Source organism: Bos taurus, chromosome 3, assembly GCF_002263795.3.
Source record: "Bos taurus isolate L1 Dominette 01449 registration number 42190680 breed Hereford chromosome 3, ARS-UCD2.0, whole genome shotgun sequence".
Classification (NCBI taxonomy): Eukaryota; Metazoa; Chordata; class Mammalia; order Artiodactyla; family Bovidae; genus Bos; species Bos taurus.
The window spans coordinates 102,330,714-102,352,487 of NC_037330.1; the positions used below are offsets into that span (position 1 = coordinate 102,330,714).

General features: G+C 46.4%; 2 protein-coding genes, 1 long non-coding RNA gene and 1 other non-coding gene across 18 annotated transcripts in view; 2 read left to right on the plus strand and 2 right to left on the minus strand.

Annotated features, from left to right (window-relative positions):
• ST3GAL3 (ST3 beta-galactoside alpha-2,3-sialyltransferase 3) overlaps positions 1 to 9,695 on the minus strand; it is a 213,500-nt gene extending 203,805 nt beyond the window's left edge. For 8 of the 9 annotated variants that reach the window (XM_024985419.2, XM_024985415.2, XM_024985404.2 and 5 more), the window contains exon 1: positions 9,536 to 9,695. The gene's annotated coding sequence lies outside the window, so the exon portion shown is untranslated. The remainder of the gene's footprint in view (positions 1 to 9,535) is intronic. The other variant, XM_059882095.1, reaches the window with a different exon arrangement.
• Positions 9,696 to 9,793: 98 nt separating this feature from the next.
• LOC132344926 (uncharacterized) lies at positions 9,794 to 12,000 on the plus strand. Its single transcript, XR_009494008.1, has 2 exons — positions 9,794 to 10,641; positions 11,089 to 12,000. It is a non-coding gene; the product is annotated as an uncharacterized lncRNA (long non-coding RNA).
• On the plus strand, positions 9,974 to 10,040 carry MIR2415 (microRNA mir-2415). Its single transcript, NR_031311.1, has one exon. It is a non-coding gene; the product is annotated as a microRNA mir-2415 (primary transcript).
• KDM4A (lysine demethylase 4A) overlaps positions 11,859 to 21,774 on the minus strand; it is a 40,415-nt gene continuing 30,499 nt past the window's right edge. For 5 of the 7 annotated variants that reach the window (XM_024987779.2, XM_010803608.4, XM_010803606.4 and 2 more), the window contains 6 exons: positions 20,951 to 21,059; positions 20,437 to 20,622; positions 17,199 to 17,369; positions 13,671 to 13,790; positions 13,295 to 13,387; positions 11,859 to 13,152 (listed from right to left, as the gene is read on the minus strand). In XM_024987779.2, coding sequence (XP_024843547.1) covers positions 13,012 to 13,152; positions 13,295 to 13,387; positions 13,671 to 13,790; positions 17,199 to 17,369; positions 20,437 to 20,622; positions 20,951 to 21,059 — 820 coding nt within the window. In that variant the 3' untranslated portion in view covers positions 11,859 to 13,011. Of the gene's footprint in view, positions 13,153 to 13,294; positions 13,388 to 13,670; positions 13,791 to 17,198; positions 17,370 to 20,436; positions 20,623 to 20,950; positions 21,060 to 21,081; positions 21,587 to 21,774 lie in introns of those variants that run through there. The other 2 variants (NM_001206316.2, XM_015466153.3) reach the window with 2 other exon arrangements.

Here is a 21,774-nt window from a genome sequence, read left to right on the forward strand (position 1 = left end):
TTAGATGTCAACACCAAGGTGTCAGGGCTTCCTGGGTGGCTCTGATGGGAAAGAATCCACCTGCAGTGCAGGAAACCCAGGTTTGATCCCTGGGTCAGGAATATCCCCTGGAGAAGGGAATGGCTACCCACTCCAATATTCTTGGCGGAAAATTCCATAGACTGAGGAGCCTGGTGGGCTACAGTCCATGGGGTTGCAAAGAGTTGGACATGATTGATCAACTAACACTTATCACTTTCACCAAAGTTTTAAAACAGTGAAAGTGATAAGTAAAGCTGAAAAATACTCTGTCCCTGGTCAGCTGTTCCCTTGAGAAGTAGCTGAGAAAATGGGTAAATATCCAAGGAAACAAAACTCTCAGTTTTGAATGTTTTATTTTTTGTTACAAAAAAATAGTCTTTCTGAATAGGAGCTGTTTGGTTTAATTGGGTTTTTGCTTATTTGTTTTAATGGTGTTCAGAGGACAAGTTTCTAGACATAATTTTTTATTTGGAAAAGCTGACTTGAATAAGTCTTGAGGAAATGCAACTGGAATATTTGAAAAGATGACCGTGCTTTGAGCCAGTTGAGATAAAATGGTGGGGACTGGTGCTGAAGGTGGTTAGAAGATGGCATTATGTCCAGAAAACGGGAAACAGAAGGGTGCAGTGTGAGAGCAGTTGAGAACAGTACTGAAACATGGGCACGGCTGTGCTGCAATAAAACCTGCAGGCCTGTTTGCCAACCCGTGCTGCATATGGTATACAGACACACAGGATGTAGCAAAACCACAAAGGCATAAAAATGTATGTGAATTTTAAAACTTTAAATTTAAGATAGTGCTTTCTCTGGTTAAGGAGAGAGGATACCAGGGAAAAATATATAAAGGGTTTTTATTGGAACTGCCAAGTTTTGTTTAAAAAAACAAAAACAAACTGAAGCAATATGGTATATTAAGATTTAGTATAATGGTATTATTTGGTAAATAATAGATATCTTTATATTGTTCTGTTCCTGTAAGTGTAAAATACATCATTAGAAAATATGAGATAAATGTCCCCTTTCATTGCTATTATGTCTCTGAGACTTTAGGTGTCTTAGGCCTATGTAGTGGTTCCATATTGTTCATCAGCTCATATTTTTTTTTAAAAGGGTAAGAAAAGAAATATAATACTACAGAATAACTATGCTAGAACCATGCTGGAAGCTATGCCATCTTATCAGCCCACGCAGAAGCCATTATCCCACAGCTGAGTACAGCAGAAGGCACGCAGTGTGACGCCTGCCCTTGAGAACAGTGTGATGCACGCAGTTAAACTGGCACAGACATTATGAGGTGGCGGAAACTGATAACTGTCCGTGAGGTTTCAGAAAGGCTGCAGTGAAGAAGCTGAGAGACAGGCCTTAGATGCCATGCTAAAGGGGTAGAAATGGATCCACTGGCAACGGAGAGCCAGTGAAGGCGTTAAGAAGAGAAATGACAAGATCATATCTGCATTTTAGAAAGACTGTTTGAGTAGGACAGTCTGAGGAAGGCCAAGCAAGGGCGAGAGGCATGTGCAACAGCCCAGACCATCTGCTGTCTAGAGAAGGAGCATCTCAAAGGCACTCAAAATAATTCATGGCCACCGAAGAAAATACCAGAACTCCTGTTAGTAAACTTATCTGATACTTAACTTCACTGGACACTGACCTCCTCAAACAATCCCTCTGTCAGACATTTTGGGGCACATGAGGTTCAGGAAGAATCCTCAAGAAGTGTGAAAGTTCCACAACACGGGAGGCAGTGGTACCATCACTCACCACCTGCTCCGTGGCATGGTGCAGCTTATGCAATTCAAAATGCCATCAATGCGATTAATTCATAAAAGCTGGATCCTATTTTAAACAAACAGGACCATAACTAAACTTGGCAATGAGATGGTTCGTAACCATGAAACTTCTGTGCCTCAAAGAAGTTCTCTGCTTACCATCTGGCCAAGCAAGTATGCACAAGATTTCCAGGACTTAAAGAGCAGTTGCTTATTTTTCTTTTACAAATATTGGTGTTCCAAATCTTTTCAACTTTTCTGGGATGGCAGGCAAATGTCTGTTAATTGTATGGCACCTAGAAGATTTTCCTAAAATAAAAAGTCCTTTCAAGGTGAAGAACTGCTGCTGTCACTTCAGTCGTGTCTGACTCTGTGCGACCCCACAGACGGCAGCCCACCAGGCTCCCCCATCCCTGGGACTCATGTCTTAACAAAACCTGGAAACTAGTTTGGTGGTTTTTTTTTTTTTTTGGGGGGGGGTGGTTTGTTTTGTTCTTTAAGAAACTGTTGAGTGCATTTTGAAAACAGACATCTGGCAATGCTTCCATCCTTACGTTATTGTGTTGCCAAAAAGATGTAGAGACGTCCAGTATAAAAACTCTCATGTTTCCATGTCAGCAGTTCTCAAATTGTGGTCTAAGGACCCTAGAGAGTTTCTAAGGCCTTTTCAGTGAATCCATGAGTTTAAAACTATTTTCACAGTAATTCTCAGACATTATTTGCCTTGTTCCCTCTCATTCTCTCACAAGGGTCCAGCGCAGTTTTCCAGAGGCTGTAAATACGACATGTAACCACACCACTGTCCTCACAGCTAATGGGATGTGAGCTAGCGCATTCTCATGACTTACAATCTCAGTAATTTTTAATACATTAAATATCAAAAGACAAACCCATGAAATAAAAGTTCAAACTTATAAAGTGGTCCTGAAAAAAAAAAAGAGAGAGAAAAAAGAAAAAATAAAGTGGTCCTGATATCAAAGACTCTGAAAAACCACTGCTATATACTTAAAATTTAGGAATAGAATATTGAAATCCTATTTATTAACATATTTCAAACACAAGGTTCCCATGGATTTTTAAGTCATGTCAGAAACATATAAACATGTCTTCTTTCTATCACTTTGTAAAGAAAACCACAAAAGAGAAATTTACTGACATAGACAAATTCTGTAAGACAAGGCGATAGATAATACAAAATTAGAATAACATAAATTGTGTAGAAGTTCATAGGGGAGGAACTCCTGTCAGCCTGGATAACAAGGGCGAAACCGAAAGGAGAACAAATTGGAATTAAACCTCTATTATCATCTTTACAAATATATTCAGAAGAAGACTGAGGAGGAGCAAAATTTCAGGGGGACAGAGTCACAATGATGATGACAGGCTGAAAGAGAGGCACATGTATTTTAACACCCCAGGCAGTGAGCACACTATAACATTAGTGACAAGAGTATATGCAGATGTATGAACCACTTCTGGGTGAGGGCTGGGAACAGTGAATAAACATATACAATTTGTTGGTATTTGAAGAATGTTTAAATTGCCATGGTATTAATATCGACTAACTCTTCTCTTCCTGATCTTAGGATAATTCCCTCATGCCCAACCCACAAAATTCAGCATTTCAATCATTTAAGATGTATTAAAAACAAAAACAAAAACATAATGTTGGCAGTGGTTATGTCAGGTGGTGGGAATTTAGGCTAACAATCACTTACCATGAACCAGGGAATATACTAAGCATTAAGAAAACTATTATTTTTATTATAAGAAGTCCCTTAAGTGTCTAACAGTACAGGAGCAGGCTTTTTACATCTATTTTCTCAAATACTCAGAACAACCTTGCAAGGTAGGGACTTTTTAATCCCATTTTACCAGTTTGAAAAACCAAGATGACACAAGATGTTCTGAAGACTGTCCAAGGTCACATCGTAGACACTGGTGAAGCCGTGATGGAAACCCTGGTCAGCTGACTCTACCCCAGGCAGGACATGTACACACCCCTCCTACTACTGCAACAGCCTAACTGGGAACCTTCCCTCCAGCCTCACTTTATTCTAAGCTCTCCTCATTCAGAGGTATTTTATGATTCTGTGTAGCAGACATGGTACTATGGTTGCAAATCTCACAATTTTCCATGGCAGGGAAACAGGACATTCATTCCTCTGGTGTCTCCACACACACTGACCTTCCTAAAAGGAAAAGCTGATCAAGTCATCTCCCACCTTCAAGTACTTCAGTGGCTCCTCCTCAGTCAGGATAAACTCCTGAACTCACAAGCCTTCACAGTCTGACTTCTGCAGCCTCCACACACTCCCCAGACAGACTGTTCTCCTGCCATTCAAGCATCTTCGGGATGCAGCCACACTCTCTTGTATTTCTAGGTCATTACACACATTGTTTCCTACCTGAAAAGTCTTTTAAACCTACATCTACTCAGCTAATAATTAGTTATCTGAGACTTAGGTAGGTGTGAGCTTCTCTGGGAAAATCATTAATTATATTCCCTGTGTGACATCAGGTTCCCTTTTAGGAGATCCCACAGGACCCCCAAACACAGCACAGTACAATGTATTCTAACTGCGAGTTCACTGGCTTCTGGTCCTACCAGACTACAGGCTCTTTCAGGCCTGGGATATGCCTTTTGTATCTGCAATGCCGTGACTGAGCACCGAGCCTAGTACAGAGCTCACGTTCAACAACTACTTGTGGGATGACTAGAGGACCTAGTACAGAGAACAAACAGACGCGTATACAACCAAGTAAAAAACGAAATAGGATACGTGTGAAAATAAGAAAGGTGAGAAAGAAAGAGTGTGGCAGGATGCCAAGAAGTAGAAAAGGGTAGGGAATCCTGGGATTTCCTTACCTGATTTCTCAGTTTCTTCAAATCCTGAGGCTGCTGCCAATGAATATCATGACCATGGGTGCCTATTCTGAACGAGGTACTGGGCAAAGCACTTTATAGAAAATGAACTCATAACCACCCTATGCATTTCACTGATGAGGAAACTTGGACTCCAGAATCAAGACACTGGCCCAACGTTAGACAATCAATGGCAGAAGCAACATTTGAACCCTGTTTTCACTTTTGGAATTCTCCAGGCAAGAACACTGGATTTGGTTGCCATTCCCTTCTTTGGCAGATTCTTTACCATCTGAGCCACCAGGGAAGCCCAAAAGTGAAATCTCCTCCCCAAATACCAAAGTTTGATAGTCTTAGGTAAACCAAATTAAACCAGTAAGGTTGAACTAGGATCTTTTTAACCATTCAAGTAAAAATATACCTTATTATACACTTTCTGGATTCTTAAATTGTGTATCTTGAATAAAACTTAATTCTTTATGGATGCCTCAGGACCATTCCTGAATTCATCTCTGAGGGTGCCATAAAATAATAATGCCCTAAGGAATAACTGGAAAATCAGACTACTGTCTCGGACGGTAAAGAATCCACCTGCAATGTGGGAGACCTGGGTTCGATCGCTGGGTTGGAAAGATCCCCTGGAGAAGGGAATGGCTACCCACTCTAGTATTCTGGCCTGGAGAATTCCATGGACAGAGGAGCCTAGCAGGCTACAGTCCATGGGGTCGCAAAGAGTCAGACACGACTGAATGACTTTCACTTACCCTCATACCAACAGCCTCAGCCTGTTACATTACAAGTGTTACAGTGCTTGTAGTGGAGCTCTGACTTCCCTGTCCACTCTCATTCCGTGCCTCGTTAGAGCTTCATTTCTTGCTATTGTCAGTATGTTTCTCTCTAGTAGTGCATCTGATTTTGCTACCTCTAATCTTCCACAGGCTGGGCCGTGATGCTCATAGAAGATGTAGCAGTCATTAGTGCTGTCCAGCAGTCACTTCGGGCTCTTTGCTTTCCAGGCACATGCTTAGGCCTGCAATTCCCTGCCATTCCTTAAAATTAGGCATGGCCATGTGATTTGCTTTAGCCAATGATATGGAAATGAAAGTGACATGTGCCACTTCAGGTCAGATATTTTAAAATCCAGTGTCCCTTGGTCACCATCTTCCACTCGATCAAAATGGTCATGGAAAACCATATTAAGATGAGTTTCCATCAGCATGGATCCCTGAGTAACTGAGAGGAGCAGAGTCACCCATGTAGTCCTGCTGGACATGTGGCATGAATGAGAAGTCAACTTTCGTTCTGTTAAGCCACTAAAGTCTTAAGGGTTTTTGTTAATGAAGCCTAATCCAAGCTATCCAGACCAATACATCCGCTTTCTCACATAAGTAGCTTTATTAAAGATTTTATGATAAACATTTTGCTTGCACAAAGAATTTTCTTTGCATCTATCTTGGTTCAAAGCTATGTTCAATTTAAAATATATTTACCAAGTACCTACTATGTACAAAACACTGTGCTAGAAAATGAAGATAATTCATGTCTTGAAAAAGTTTCAGTTTTATGTTGGCAATTGGGGCAAAAAGGCAGATTCTAGTGTTATAACTGTTTAAAGGGGGAATTAGTCCCATGCCTTTTCATACTGTTCATGGGGTTCTCAAGGCAAGAATACTGAAGTGGTTTGCCAGCCATGAAATCAAAAGATGCTTACTTCTTGGAAAAGAAGTTATGACCAACCTGGACAGCATATTAAAAAGCAGAGACAGTACTTTGCCAACAAAGGTTCATCTAGTCGAGGCTATGGTTTTTCTAGTAGTCATATATGGATGTGAGAGTTGGACTATAAAGAAAGCTGAGGACCGAAGAATTGATGCTCTTGAACTATGGTGTTGGAGAAGACTCTTGAGAGTCCCTTGGACTGCAAGGAGATCCAACCAGTCCATCCTAAAGGAAATCAGTCCTGAATATTCATAGGAAGGAATGATGTTGAAGCTGAAACTCCAATACTTTGGCCACCTGATGCGAAGAAGTGACTCATTTGAAAAGACCCTGATGCTGGGAAAGATTGAAGGTGGGACGAAAAGGGGATGACAGAGGACGAGATGGTTGGATGGCATCACTGACTCAATGGATATGAGTCTGAGTAAATTCCGGGAGTTGGTGAGGGACAGAGAGACCTGGCGTGCTGCAGTCCATGGGGTCGCAAAGAGTCGGATATGACTGAGAGACCGAACTGAACTGCGTTCCATGCCGATGGGGAGATAAGTACAGAGGAGTTTCACAAAGAGAGTTCCCATCAAATGGCCCTGACAAATGGGTAAGAACCAACACTTAGAGATTCCAAGGAGTCATTTAGGACAGAAAAAGCAACAAGAGCAAAGACAGTGAGCATAGACAACAAAGAACAAACAGTTCCAGACTTGGAAAATATTGTAAAATCAAAGGGAATAGCAAGAAATGAGTTTACCCATACTGCCCAGACCAGGCTGGGCTATGCTTAATTCAACAGAAGGTAGGAAGCCATTAAAAGCCTAGGCTGGGGGTGGGTAGGAGGAAGGTTCAAGGAGGAGGGGATATATGTATACATATAGCTGATTCACTTTGCTTTATAGCAAAAACTAACACAACATTGTAAGGCAATTATACTCTAAAAAAGAAAGAAAATGTATAAGAAGGTATAATTCCACTGATCTTACCACAAAAAAAGGTAATTATATGATGTTAACTAATTTTATTGTAATAATTTTACAATACATATCTGTATCAAATCAAAATGCTGTGTGTTTTAAAGTTACAGGGTTATATGTGTCAATTAAATCTGATAAAGATGGGGGAAAATAAATAAAAAGTAAAAGTCTAGGTTGGGGAAATGAATTACCTAGAAATGATGATAGTACACAGGATAGATGAAAGGAGGCAGGGGGGATGTTAGAGGGTTTCTGCAGTAATAAGAGGGAAAGGTATCAAAGGCCCCAGATCAGTATAATGATGGTAGGAACCAAAAGAAGCAAATACTAGAAACAGTGTGGAGGTTGTAGCAATTAAAACTGGCAATCAACTTAACACCTGGGGGAGATGAAAGGAAGGCAAGAATCAATCCTGAGGTGCAGATGCTAGGTAGCCAGAGGACCATGATTCTAAATAGCTGAGGTTACTCAGAAAAGTGACAAGGGCAAATAAAGTGCTGCCATCTGTTTTTCTAATAGCAAGCTCCAGTTTCATCTGAAGAACTACTTCTTGTTTACCCTGTGCTTCACGCAGGACAAAAGTACTCCTTGATTTGATACCACCAACCTTATCTCCCACTTTTGCCAATAAGAACCTCCTGGAACCACCCCCGAGTGTTTTCAGTTCTCCTCTGCCACCTTCCCCATCCTCACTTTCTCATTTCCTCAGTTCTCCCTTCTCATCATCACTCATGCATACCTAGTTGAGTTCACAGCTCAACTCAAGCCTCAGTTCTCATGTAAAACCTTCCTCAAACATACAGATTTCTCCTTTTCCAGAATTTTCATAGTACCTACTGTCCTGGAATTCTAGAGACCATATTATTAACGATCATTTTCCTGTGTGCCCTTTATCCACAAACCATCTCATCAGAACAAGTCTCATACAATACAGGTTGTGAGGTCCCCACAGTTACACTGCCTTACACACAACATGTACACAACAGATACTTTATTGATAATCCAAAGTAACTTAGTCTCTAAGAATACGCACATCTTTTTCATTAATAATTTACTTTTATTAAATCATGATTAGACATGTGAAACAGGGAGATTTCATCACTTAATGTTTCAAAATATCCTTAAGAATCTTTACTCTTAGGAACTGCTATTGCCTTAAGAGATTGTCTGAACACACCATTTCGATCATAAATTTTTGTGCCAGCTTCCTTTGAATCTTTTTGACTTGAAGATATACCTAACACTTCAATGATCAGCACTCCAAGGTGATTCTGACTTGGAAATAACCCTAATCTTCCATGAGGTTTATTTACTTTGAGGAACCCAGTAAGTGCTTTTTTACCTACCTTCCTGTTCAACTACCTATAGTATAGACCATTCAAAGTGTATCGACAGAAAAGTTTGTAAGTTGCTTGTTTGTTACAAAATAGCAGGTGCCTTCATTGGTTCCTCTCTCAATTAATTACAATGATTCAGTTCAGTTTCTCTCCTTCCTCCTCTGTGCCGGAAACACAAACATAAGCGAAGTCCTTATTAAGGAATTATAAAACGAGCACGCTTACAAAAAGGAATTAAAAAATATTCGTGGGACACTATCCTAATCAAATCTCCTCTCATCACTAAGATATTTCCTCCTGCAAACAAAATCAGAGAGTAAACAATGGGGAGAAGTGCCAGGTGAAACGAAGCAAGAGGCGTACTTTGTCAGTCAAGTTGACCCGGGTTCCCGGAACATTTGGCAGCTGGTAGAGCAATAAGCAATGACAACCGCTACCCGTACGCTGCTGATCCCACTCAGGCTTTCCACTTTTCCTTGCTCTTCCCACAGCGAAGGCCCGCCTGACCATGTCCCTCCTCTGCACCCAGGTGCGCAGCGCTGCGGAGTCTCGCGCGCAGGTGACCTAGACCGCTCAGCCCGAGTCCAGCCGTCCTCTTCCCCGAGGCCTGGTAGCCCTTATCGAGGCAAGGTCTCCGTGGGACCGAACTCCCTCCCCGAGCCCCCAGTTTGAGCCGGACTTCATCATTTGGAGACCGCTGGGCCGCGCGCGATCCTTCCTTCCCCAGCACCAGCGCGCTCAGGCGCTGCGCCCCGGCGACCCGGAACCACGGGTAGCGGGGGAGGGGAGGAAAGGGTGGCGGCGACCGTTACTCCGGAGACTACCCGCCCCGACGCGCGCAGGACCGGTCCTTACCGCAGCGGGAAAGGAGGCAGGGGGGAGGCGGCGCCAGGGACGACGCGGGCGGGAAGGTGGGGGCGACGGCTTAGGCGGGGGCGGCAGCCGCGGGGGACCCCGGCGGGCGCCCACGACGCGGTGGGTCGCCTGGGCGCCGCCATAGTGGGGACGCAGCCGCGGGCGGAGCGCGCGGCCGCGACCCTGGCACGGCGGGACCACCAATCCGGCTCTCCGCCTCAGCGCCCTCGCCGGGGGTCGGGCATTCATGGCCAATCGGCGCGCGGGAGCCGGGCGGGGCACCGGGATGACCAATGCGGGGCTGCGCTGCGAGCAGTGGGCGGGCGCACCCCAGAGGGGCCCGCTATCACCGGAGCCCCGAGTTCTGCAGCCCGCCCATCCCGCGACCCTCTCTCCCCTCCGCCCCGCCCCGCGCGGACCAGGGCTGCTGGCAGGGCGGGGAGTCGGTCCTGCCGGCCAGGCCTGCTGGACACTCCTGCCGGCCAGGCCTGCTGGACCGACGCCCGGCCCTGTTGCCTCCGCGCCGACGCGCCCTCCCGGTTCCCCGGAGCCCGACTGCCGACTGGAGGAATCCTCCACTCGCAGCTTCACACTCTGGGGGGTGCGCGTTCGGGATGTGGGTTTCTGACGGCCGCAGGGCTCACGGTCCGCCGAGATAATCCCTCCAGAGCCTGTTCTCGGTCGTGAGGGGGACAGGGGTCCACGGTCACTCCACGCCAAGGGACGCAGGCATCCGCCCCAGACCCAGGCTGAGACCCGAGGCTGTGGACCTCCACAGGTTGGGCAACCCTGCCCAATCCTGTGCAGTGAGGGCGTACAGGGGTCGCTGGCTGCCCTTCTTACTACTTTACAGCCTCACACGTTAATAGCCTTTACAGTTTCTATTCCAGGACCTATCCGCCCCGTTTCGTCTACCCGTCGCAGCTCCGGAGATCCCAGCTTTCTCCCACCCTACTGGGGCACAATTTAAAACACAATTACCCCTCGCGCGAATTTACGGGATAGGAAGAACTGTCTGGTTGCGATCTTTGGTTGCCAACCCTAAGACTTTACCTCACCAAAGATGGGCAGTTTGTCCTGACAAAAAGGCTTCTGAGGGGAGCCCGGTGAGTTGGTTGAGGCCTGGGCCTGACTGTAGGCACAAGGGCCTGTTCTGTGGGACTTGAATTTCATCACCTCTTTAAACTTTAAGTTTCCCAGGGGATTATTACATTCGACCAAAACAAAAATTTCTAGAAAAATAATCAGCTGTTGAGAAGGAACAGCTGGGGTTACACCAGGGACTTTCCTGCCTGTCCTGAAGCACGGATGGGGATGGTAGGTCAGCGAGAGGGAGGGAGGTCCCAGACCCTGCCAAGTCTCGGGAAAGTTTCCTTCCCTCCAAAGATGTGTGTTCCCAGGGCTTGCCAATCCATTAAGGCCTGGTTCTGTCCACTCTCCCCCGAGAATCCTTGGGTGCTGGACAAAAGAGTCAACCTCCCTTTTCTTGGCCCCAGGAGACTGGCAGAACAGAAAAGAATCTTTGAAACCTGCTGCTCCTCCTTTCCCCACAGACACCAGAGGTGGCAGCCATCTCCCAAGCCCCAGGACACAAAGCAGCGTTGAGTTGCTAAGCTGACCCAAGACTCTCCCACACCTGGCCAGAGCCAAGAACTAGACCAGCTGGAACAGCTCTGCTGTGCCCAGTTCACCAGCCCCTCCCTGCTCTGCTGCTGCTCTATCCTTGTCCACCCGGACCTTAGGAACCCACCGCTGGTCAAAGGAACTGGGTCGTCCTCCAGGAAGTGTCTCACCAACTACAGACAGATCAGAAAGGTTTCAGGACCCAAGGGAAGGGGGACAGGGGGCAACCTCTTGCTCTTCAAGTACCTAAAATGTCCTGCCTTCTTTCAAGCTGATTCTACAGTTTTTATGGAACAGACACTGGTATAAACTTACACCTGCTCAATGAAGTTAGTAAGTGGGGTTGAGATGAGAAGAGATCAAACTCAGTTCTTTCTACAGGTTGTGGAAGTGGTCTGGTTCTCCCTCTATTAGCTTTTCCATCCCATCTCTAAGGTAAAAGAAGCAAAAGGACGTGCTCTCGGCCAAAGGGCCTCTTCTCCCCAGGTCCCCTTCACAGAGCCAAAGGACCAGAACTTGACAGAGTCCATCTCTTTAGGAGGGCCTTCAAGAGCCTTCTTAAAAGGCATGGCCCTGCTCCAGAGCCTGTGGACTCTAGGTACACTCCCGGCCTGACCCTGAGCCATCAGGCTCCTTGGGGCAGACACAGCCAATCCTCTGCTCAACACATTTTATTGCTAAGGACAAGGTGATGCACCAGTTTTCAAAATAATTTGGTTTATAGCGTTCATACGTAACAAAAAAACGGGGAGTATTATAAATCTGATTCTTGTATACACAGGGTATAAGTGTGAAGCCCTCCAATCCTGGGCCCAGGCAAACAAATTCATGAGGAGCAAAAACCTGTTTAACCCCTTCAGTGTTGCCCTCCAGTCCCACCCCCACCCCCAAAATCAGCTCCCTCCCACTCCTAGACCAAGGGGCGTATCTAAACCTGCCCCTGGCCTCCAGTGGCCCCAGTTCATCTTAACCCTCCCAACCCCTGCATGATTGCAATTTTCTGTTGACAGAATCACTCGCCAGGCTCTGCCTGCTTCCATCATTAGATCTCCCTTCAGATTATTCCCCACCCACACCCTCTAATACTGTGTCCACAGGTGCTCTGTGCCTCAAGTGATAATGGGCACACACCCCCAGATTATCCTATCTTCTTCTTCAAGAGAGGGCAAACAGCTGGCTTATTTCCTCAGCATCTCCATCTCATCACTGCAGCTTTGCCACCACTCCCTTGAGGCAGTTCTAGGGACAGACAGATGCCACAGCCATCTCCAGCCAACCCCCAGGGGCCCTTACTCAGCTCAGCTGAGGGCAGAATTTCACATTTTTGTTGCCCTGAATAGGCAAGGAAGAAAGTAAAGGCCAGGGGCTGGCAGAAGCTGGTCCAGACCAAACATACATACCGACACACACACACACACACCCACACCCCACACACACACCCACACCCACACACATAAATACAAAAGGGGTTAGGGGGGCAAGCACCAGCACCTCTGCCTAGTTGGTGCAGGTGATCGTTAGGAAGCTAAGTCCGAGGCCAGGAACAGGGTAACCAGCCCAGCCAGCACAGTCGACCCATTGCAGACTGGGGCCAGTGCAGCCATAGCATTCCAGTGCTTAGCCCATCAGCTGGGAGCTCAGCATCTTGCCACATGTCCAAGAAGGGCTCATCCTTGCACCACAGCGGAATGCAGTGAGGGCAGGGTGAGAAGATGATGGGGTCGGTTAGTTCATTCCTTTTCATTTTACAATTCACTTTAGAGACTTCAGAGTTCCAAGTGTCTGCTGTGCTGTGGAACCCCAGAGTGCTTTCGCCTTGATGACTGGGACTCTCTCAGCTGCCGGAAGCACCCCTACTCCATGATGGCCCGGTATAGTGCAGGCTCGATGTAATCTTCCCGGTACCTTGAGTTGATAACTCGTTGCCGTTTCTTCTCCTGCTTAACCTCTTTCTCCGTGAAAATCTCATTGAAGCGCATGTCTGAGGCTACTGACTATAGAAGAATAGGCAAGCCAAATAAACGAGCACTTTGTGGCCAATGCCCCCACCTCCCGAAGCAAAAACAAAGGATCATGTCCTTGCTTTGTTCCCTTCCTCCCAGAGGGGAACCAAGGGCACACAGAAAACATACTCACCAGTCTAGACTTGACTCTCTTGGGAAGCTCTTCATCCAGCGTGTACACGTCATCTCTTTTAACCACAAGCTGTGAGCCATCCTCAAACTCCACCTACCAAGGAAACAAAGGCCTTAAGCTATCCTGTCGCTCCCTGGTCCACCATGCACATTGGCCATTTCCTGCCATTTCCTGCAGACACAGGAAGGGTTTAGAACACTGAAGCCATACCCAGCAGATTGGACACAGGGTAGCCCCAGCTCTGAAAAGGGTTGTGACCAATACCTTAAGCTCTCCTCTCCCAAGAGCAAAGACTTGCCCCGCCTCTGGCTCAAGAGGAAACACTTAACTAACCAAACAGCAGCCTCCCCCCATCCCCAGCAAAGCCTCTGGTTACCTGGTACATCTGGATGGGGTGGGAGGCCACAAACTTGGCTCCATAGACTTGGCCGTCTGTCCATCTCACCTGGACTACTTCCCCTTCAGCAGGAGGACCCAGCTGGAGACAGTCCTGACTCTGAGGAAACAGTAAGAAGAAGGGTGAAAGGGAGGTCCATTTGAGAGACCTGCTTAAGTCCTAGTCTACCTGCTATCTCTGCTGGCTGCTGCTGTTCCAGGTGACAAAAAAAGCAGCTATAATAACCTTAATAAATGTAGAAGACAACTACCATCATCAAGAACCTTTCTCATGTCCGTTCAACTGTCTAAGGGACAGTTCTAAGGGTTCTGCCAGGAAGAAACACTCAAACTGCACTCCACTATTTTAAGAGAGGGGTTCTTAACAGGAAAGTAATAAAAGACCACCTACCATGGGACTTGGCAAAAAACTTTAGCACTTTGACTCCCTGCAGAAGGGGCACCCTAAGGCTGGGTGGAACCCTCGCTGCATTCCCAGTAGAGGGCTTGTTACATAATTTGGTCAGTGTGTGAGCATGCTCATGGCAGCTGAATCAAAGGTCTGATGGGCAGAAATGGGAGAAGGTGCTTGGGGACGTGGCCCAAAAAATACACCTTGGAGCAGGAATGGGACAGAGTCTAAAATGCCAAACATCTAAAATTCTAATTGCTCTTTCCAATTTCCACTCATGACAAGAGGAAGGTTCTACTGCCAATTCATTTATTGAATAGAAATGGCTTTATATGGTATTGCCAACGCATTATTGACTAGTTACACAGTAACTATATTGTGTTATGAATTCAACAATTAAATAGAAAGCACTGCCCCACAAAAGAATCTGAGGTGGCAGTTTTAACTAGTCAAATATCTGATCTTTGACAAATATTGATCTTGGATAAATCACTTAAGTTCTCGGATACTCAGTTTTTCCTCCGATAACGGCAGTTCTCAAAGTATGGTCTGCACACTTTAGGGAGATTCCTGAGCCACCAGCAGGGAGCAAGCAAGGGCATGATAATTTTCACAATAACATTAAAACATGAGTCTCTTTCACTGTGCTGACATTTGCAGTGACGGCATAACACCTAAAAGTGTGCGATTGCTGGCACCACAGCACATATTGAAGCAACAACCCTGAGGTCTACTACTTGTTACTACATTCTTAGCCACTGTGTACTCATGATGTAGGAACAAAAGAGGAAAATCTGTAACCACGTAACAATGTCCCTTTGATAAAGCAGAAAAAATTATTTTGTTAAACCACAATCTTTAAGTACATGTGTAAGTACTCAGAAGACATTTTCTTTTGCACACTGAAGCATGATGGCTGTCCTGAGAAAAAGCACAGGGTAACTGAGTTGTGAGAAGTAACTGCTTTTTTTGTGAAACACTAGTTTTATTTGGAAAAAAAAAAAAAGACAAACAGGTTATTCAGACTTGGGTACTGGCAGAGATATTGAAAATGAATGAAGTGAGCCTTTCATTTCGAGGAAAACGGGTTGACGGTACTGCCAGTAATAAAACCTAAGTTTTCAAGCACAAGTTATAATTTCAGAAAAGTCGTATCACCACCATGAGCTTGATGCTCCCTAAAATTTAAAGACTTTTCTGAGATTCGTGCTACAAATTAAAGTGGTTTTTTGGTACTGTATAATAAAATTTAACAATACCTGAAAGATCTGCATAGCCCATTACACCAACATGGATGAGGGTTCACAATCACCATGGGTGAAAGATCCATTCTCAGTGTAAGACAGACCAACAGAATTTAAGAGAGCATGTTCACCAAGCTGCCTTCAGAGTCCACACTGCAGCTAACTACTGCACTGAGGTTTGGTGCAGTATCAAAGGAGAATGAACACAATCATCTGGAAGGCTATTTAAATACTCACTTTTTCAACTGCTTATCTATGTGAGACAGAGTTTTCTTCATACACTTTAACCAAAACAATATATTCCAACAAAATGAAGCTGTGACATTAAAGGAGTTTGCAAAATTATAGAAAACTGGCACTCCTCTAATACTTTTCGTTTTACTTCAAATTGTTAAAAACAATGGACTATTTCAAATCAATCTCAGTTTTAATTTCTACTAATAATGAGCCAATAGAAAATCACAAGCAAATAATGAACCTTGTTGATAACACAGGCAGGCAAGGGTTAATAGACATAATCCACATAAAGCTCTTTAGGGTCCTCAGTAATAATGTCTAAGAGTCCTGAGAGTTCTCTAAGTTGCAGATACCTCCTGCTTCTGAGTTGGCATTACCCGAGTCTGACAGAGCCCCGAGTCAAGAACCTAGCCCAGTGCCTGCCAAACTGGAAGAGCATCACAAAGCATAGCTAGCCTACTGCCACAGACACACCTGATACCATCTCTGCTGCTAATACATAGAATTCTGCCTTACAACTAATGAGTGGATCTTTAGCTAAGTTGCTAATGTGTGTGGACGTGTTAAAGGAAGAAGTGGCTTCGTCCCACTATGCTAGTGCTCAGTCTAACATGAAAAGGCTGGGGGTTGGGTCGGGGAATGCGGACAGAGAGACGAGCAACAGGGGAAACCTGAACTGAGTGCTGAGTCCTGAGCCAGAAAACCCAGGACCAAGTCCAGGCCGGGCCTCCAGTGTCTCAGGTGTTGGTAACACAGTCAGGCCAGGGTTATCTCCAAGCAGCTTCTATTCAGCCTCCAAAGCCTTCAACTGTAAGGAACCAAAAGCACACTCCACACATCTACCAAGAGGGCATGGTAGAAAAGAGGTAACTGGATAATTCTCCAGAAATTACACAGCTGCTGAGCAGGTACTGGCACACTGATCTGATTCCAAAGCTTGGGCTCTTCATCCAGTGCATCAGAACACCTTCACAGGTTGTTGCTGTTGCTGTTCAGTCACTAACCTGTGTCTGACTCTTTGCGACACCATGGACTGTGGCCCACCAGGCTCCTCTGACCTCCACTATCTCCCAGAGTTTGTTCAAATTCATGTCCATTGAGTTGGTGATGCTATCCAACCATCTCATCCTCTGCCGTCCCCTTCGTTTGCCTTCAATCTTTTCCAGCATCAGGTCTTTTCCAATGAGTTAAGGGTAAGCAAAGCAAAGTTGCTCAGTCGTGTCCGACTCTTTGCAACCCTGTGGACTGTAGCCTACCAGGATCCTCCATCCATGGGATTTTCCAGGCAATAGTACTGGAGTGGGTTGCCATTTCCTTCTCCAGGGGATCTTCCCAACTCAGGGATTGAACCCGGGTCTCCCGCATTGTAGGCAGATACTTTACCAACTGAGCAATACAAGCATGTTTCAAATTACTGCAGAAAACACTGCTTCCTACAAGCTTCTAGAGAAACCAGGGTACCCTAGTGGCATACAATGTTCTCTGTATAGAAAGACCAGTACAAACACTTCTTTCTGTTTGGGGGCCAAATGATGGATCCATGGGCCTGGCTAGAAAAGGCAGGTGGGCACACGGTCAGTCAAACCTAGAAATACCCCCATCCCAAAATGCCCAAGAAGCTCCACGCAGACATTACCACTATGTCCTCAGGATAGAGATTGTCGCTGAAGGAGCCATCATCAAAGTTGACTTCGTAGAAGGTCTCAGTGGTGAGCCTTACCACCTCACACTGGTAGAAGCGCCCGTTCTTATGCTTGCTAATGACCTTCTGGCCTGCGGTGATGCTCTGCAAGGCCCCCTTGGCACGCTGGAAAAAAACAGAGGCTTGGGTTATGCCCATGTTGAGCTGACAGGCCTAGCAAATGGGGACCAAGATAAGCTGGTTCCTCTTCACCAGGGAAAGAGAGGCATGAGAATGGGAAGGTAAACGGCACAGGTCTTTCCAGATACCCACACCCCGGCCAGGACATGGGAAAACCTAGTGTCACGTTTCCCCCATAATGTAGCTCCTCCCTCATTCACAGTACGCAACTGGTCCTTATGCCAACCAACCATCCTGTCTCACCCCAAACTCCCCAGACTCTTGTGACTTCCCTATTGTGAGGAATTGGCCAGACAGCACCTACTAATCCACATAGTCCAGACACACATCAAAGTGGACATGCAGCAGGCCCGGAGCCCCCACACAATACTCCACACAAACCTTCCCACCAGCTCTACCCTTAGGGTCAGAGCACAAAGACTGAGGTTCCCTGGATGTCCTCAGCTGTCTATGACACAGCTCCTCATTACAAGGACTCTGCTGTCTCTGGGGCCCTCATATCACCCTTCTTCCCATTCTGAACTTGCCCCTGATGCAAATGAGATCACAGAGTACCTGGCAGCCTCGGGTCCAACCACCCCTCCCTAAGCGGCCCGAGCTCTGCGCTCCAGCCACGCTGGCCTCCCTGCTGTCCTAAGCACTCGTGCCAAGCGCGTTCCCACCTCAAGGTCTCTGCACCTCTGTTCCCTCTACCTGAAAGGTTCTTCCCCAGTTCTCTGCACACTGGCTCCCTCACATCCAAGAGTCAACTCAGGGACAACACTGCTTACTACCTCCTCTTCCATTCCTGTATCCAGCTTTACTCTTATTTCGCATCTGTTAACACTGTATGTTTACTTGTTTCAACACATCTTTCAACCACAGGAAATGCAGCAGGAAGGCAGGCACTGTTACCTCATTCACTAGTATGTTCCCAGCACCTAAAACTGTGCCTGGAGAATTCCCCGCTCTCCAGCGGTTGAGGTTCCCTAAGTTCAATCCCTGGTCAGGGAACTAACATCCCACAAGCTGCCCGACCAAAATAAATAAAGTTAAAACAAAACAAAACACAAATAACTGTCAGACATGCCCAGTACGTGGGTGAAGAATGAATTAGTAAAAGAAATACTCAACAGTACCCACCTTTCCTTATAGTACCAGCCATCTACAGCTGCCAATGTGAGGGTGTGTGGATGGGCGGGGGGATAATAATCACCACCACATCACAATCCTGTTCCAAAACAAAACTCCTACCCCCTCACCAAAAGTACCTCAGGCTTTTATTCCTCATTGACTATTTTCCCTTCTTCCTAAGCTCCCAACCCACCCCCAACCACCTCTTGCACTCAGTAGAATATATTTACGAAAGCGGAGGATCCAGGGACTTCCCTGGTGGTCCAGTGGTTAAGAATCCGCCTTGCAGTGCAGGGGATGTGGGTTCGATCCCTGGTCAGGGAACTAAGCATGCCATATGCCACAGAGCAACTAAGCTTGCGAGCCACAACTACCAAGTCTGGGCTGCAACGAACAATGAAAATCATGTCCTGCAACTAAGACTCAAGGCAGCCAAATAAGTAAGTAACTAAAGGAGAAGAAGAAAGAGCCAGTCAGCCAAGGCCTTTTCCAAGAGCCAAACGGTAAGGGGACAGTTTGTCCTCTGCGCTGGTGCTCTATTGTGTCCTTCCTTTTATGACTGTTCTTTACCACACTGCTGACAAGTCTTCATGGGCGTCCCCTCTACTAGACTGCACCTCACGGAAGGCACAATGGCTCCTGTCCTGACTGCCCCTGGAGCCCCAAGGTGGGGTGCACACAGCGCTGCCACCCCGACAGCATGAGGCCCTCCTGAGCCCCCTGCTGCTCTGCTTCTCTCCATGTCTCTCTCTGCTTCTCAGCTGCTTTCCCTGCTTCCTGCTCTACCATCTGTTCCTTCTATTAGGAATCTCCAGAGCCCAGTTTCTAATAGGAATTAGCTTTAACTATCCTGTTAAATGCTGATAATATCCAAATTTTCATCCAGTGAATCCAACTGCCTCCTGGTACCTCAGCCAGAATGTTCCAGCAATATCAAAGTCTACAGGTCCTTCCCTTGTTTTCTATCTCCCCCACTTTCCCCTACAAAACAGCCCTGGCCCATCTCAGCTCCTGAACGTAGTTAATATCGTATTAGCATCCCTTCCATCTTTAAGGATGGAATCCACACTCGCTCACCTCCCTCTTCCTCTCCCCATGGCAGTCAACAGACCCATCAGTTCCACCCACTGTGGGATCCAGCGCTGGTTGTGATCCTAAAGCTCTGCCTCTGTGTTCCCACTTCAGACCTCAACTTCTCACCTAGGCTAACTGGTCTCCTGGCCTCAAATTCGTATTCCTTCAATCTTTTCTTCAAACCAGAATGGTTTTAAAAAATATAGCTCGAAGTCATAATACTGATCAAGTTCCCTGCTCCTAATGGAAGAAAGGTCAGACTCCTAACTGAACGTGGCAGCCCAGGGCCTTCCTCCTCTGGCACTGCCTGCCTTTCCAGTACCAACCCCCACCAGGTTCCCAGAACCCAGTCTTACACGTTCCTCCTCCTGAGGCTCGCTCATTCTGTTTCTGAAGACTTGAACTGCATCCTGCTCATAATTCCCCTTTATTATTTAAGACCCACATCAATGCCACCTTTAATCCAAACCTTTTCATGCAGCTTTCACTAAGCTTCACTACTTAGAGAAAATCAGTGCCATGTAGGGCTCATGGTATACTACTCTTCCCGTAAGTTCACGATATTTACAGAGCTTCTGCAATGTCCCTGACACCCAGATTAACAAGACACGGACCCTCAAGGAGTTTATCCAGGAGGAGAGGCAAACAAGGAATCAACCACAAGGCAGTTGATACCCCAGGATTAGGAAATACAGGGCAGGAAGCAGAGATGGACAGGGGTCACCTCCTAATTCCACACTCATTAGCATTTCTGAGAAGCATAGTGCTTAAGGAAGTAACTTGCTGACACAACAAATGAACAGCCTGCAGAGAAAATGACTCAGGAAAAACGGTCAAGCGGATTCCAGAATGGCAGCCCCCTCACCTCCAAATTAGGGATCTTGTGCCGGAAGCAGGTGATGAAGACAACGAAAGGCCAGTCGTCTGGCTGCATCATCACGCCTGCAGCCTGAGCGCAGCTCACGTGGAAGGCAGTTGGGCAACGGCCGTGAGAACACTGCACACAGCAGCCGGCAGTTCTTTTCCTCCGTTTCTTACAGAAGACACATTTCTACAACACAGGGGAAGTAGGCCAAATATTGCAGAAACTGGGACGGTCTCCTCTACTGCTCCCCCAAATGCACAGAGCCATACACGCAAGAGCCCACCTGCTTCCCAAAACACGAGGGTGCATACACCCTCTGTTAATCTCATATCTGATAACAGACATCCTCATTAAGTAGTTTTAACCACAGGGTGAGAACTGTTAAATCACGCCCAAAACCAAGGGGCACAAGACCAGCCAGGGGATGCCCTCATAAGTGCTATGTTCCCCTCTACCCAGAGCCTTGGAAACAGAGAAAGGATGCACAGTCACATGCTCATCTCTCTCTCCTTACCAGTTTGAAGCGGGGCAGGGGAATTTTGCTCACATCCACTGGACTTCTTTCTGCAATGTTGACAAATCTTGCTTCCAGAATCGCCACCGCACATGAGACATGGACCCATCTGCCAAAAGGCAAAGGCCACTTCAGTCCCCTCAGACCCTATGGCTTTCTCTTCTTTGTTTTTGGTTTTTTCCCCCAGGCAAGGCTTATAGAGGCCCTGCTGTAGCAAGGGGGAGCAAGAACAAAGAACAAGTTGCCTTGCTTGCCTGCTCCCTGCAGGGTGGGGAGGCAAGCTTGTGACTTATATAGGATGAGAGTAACATGTGTCTAGGGGTCGGGCCAGAAGGGTAGATGGTGTGCCCACCCCTCTGGTGGTGCTGAGTCCAGGGTGCATGTTCAGTACCTGCTTTTGTTCCCAACACCCTGTTTTTGCTCCGGGCTCTTCAAATGGCTAAATGGCTATCACGGTTCTCCTTTTTAGCCCTGTTTGTTTAACCTTTTGGTTAAGTTTGTGTCTTCTAGGTTCCAACAGTTCGAAGTAAGGCTTCAGGATGGCTCAAAGAGTTCAACCCATTCTGGGAGAGAGTGGCCCAGGTCCCTACAGGTCCTTGGAACAGTCAGCGAAGTGTAGGCAATGGTCTGCAGCCCCTGTCCAGCATAAGAAGCTTCAGAAGAAGAGACCTTTGACCTCTTAGAATTAGAGTATAGAGGTGGGGGTGGAGGGCAAGGGGGATGAGACAGACTGGGACCTGGGACCCTCTGCAACAATGCTGCAATGCTTCTACCTGGACAAATTTCTCCTCAAGCAACAAAATACAAAGGAACTGTACAGGACT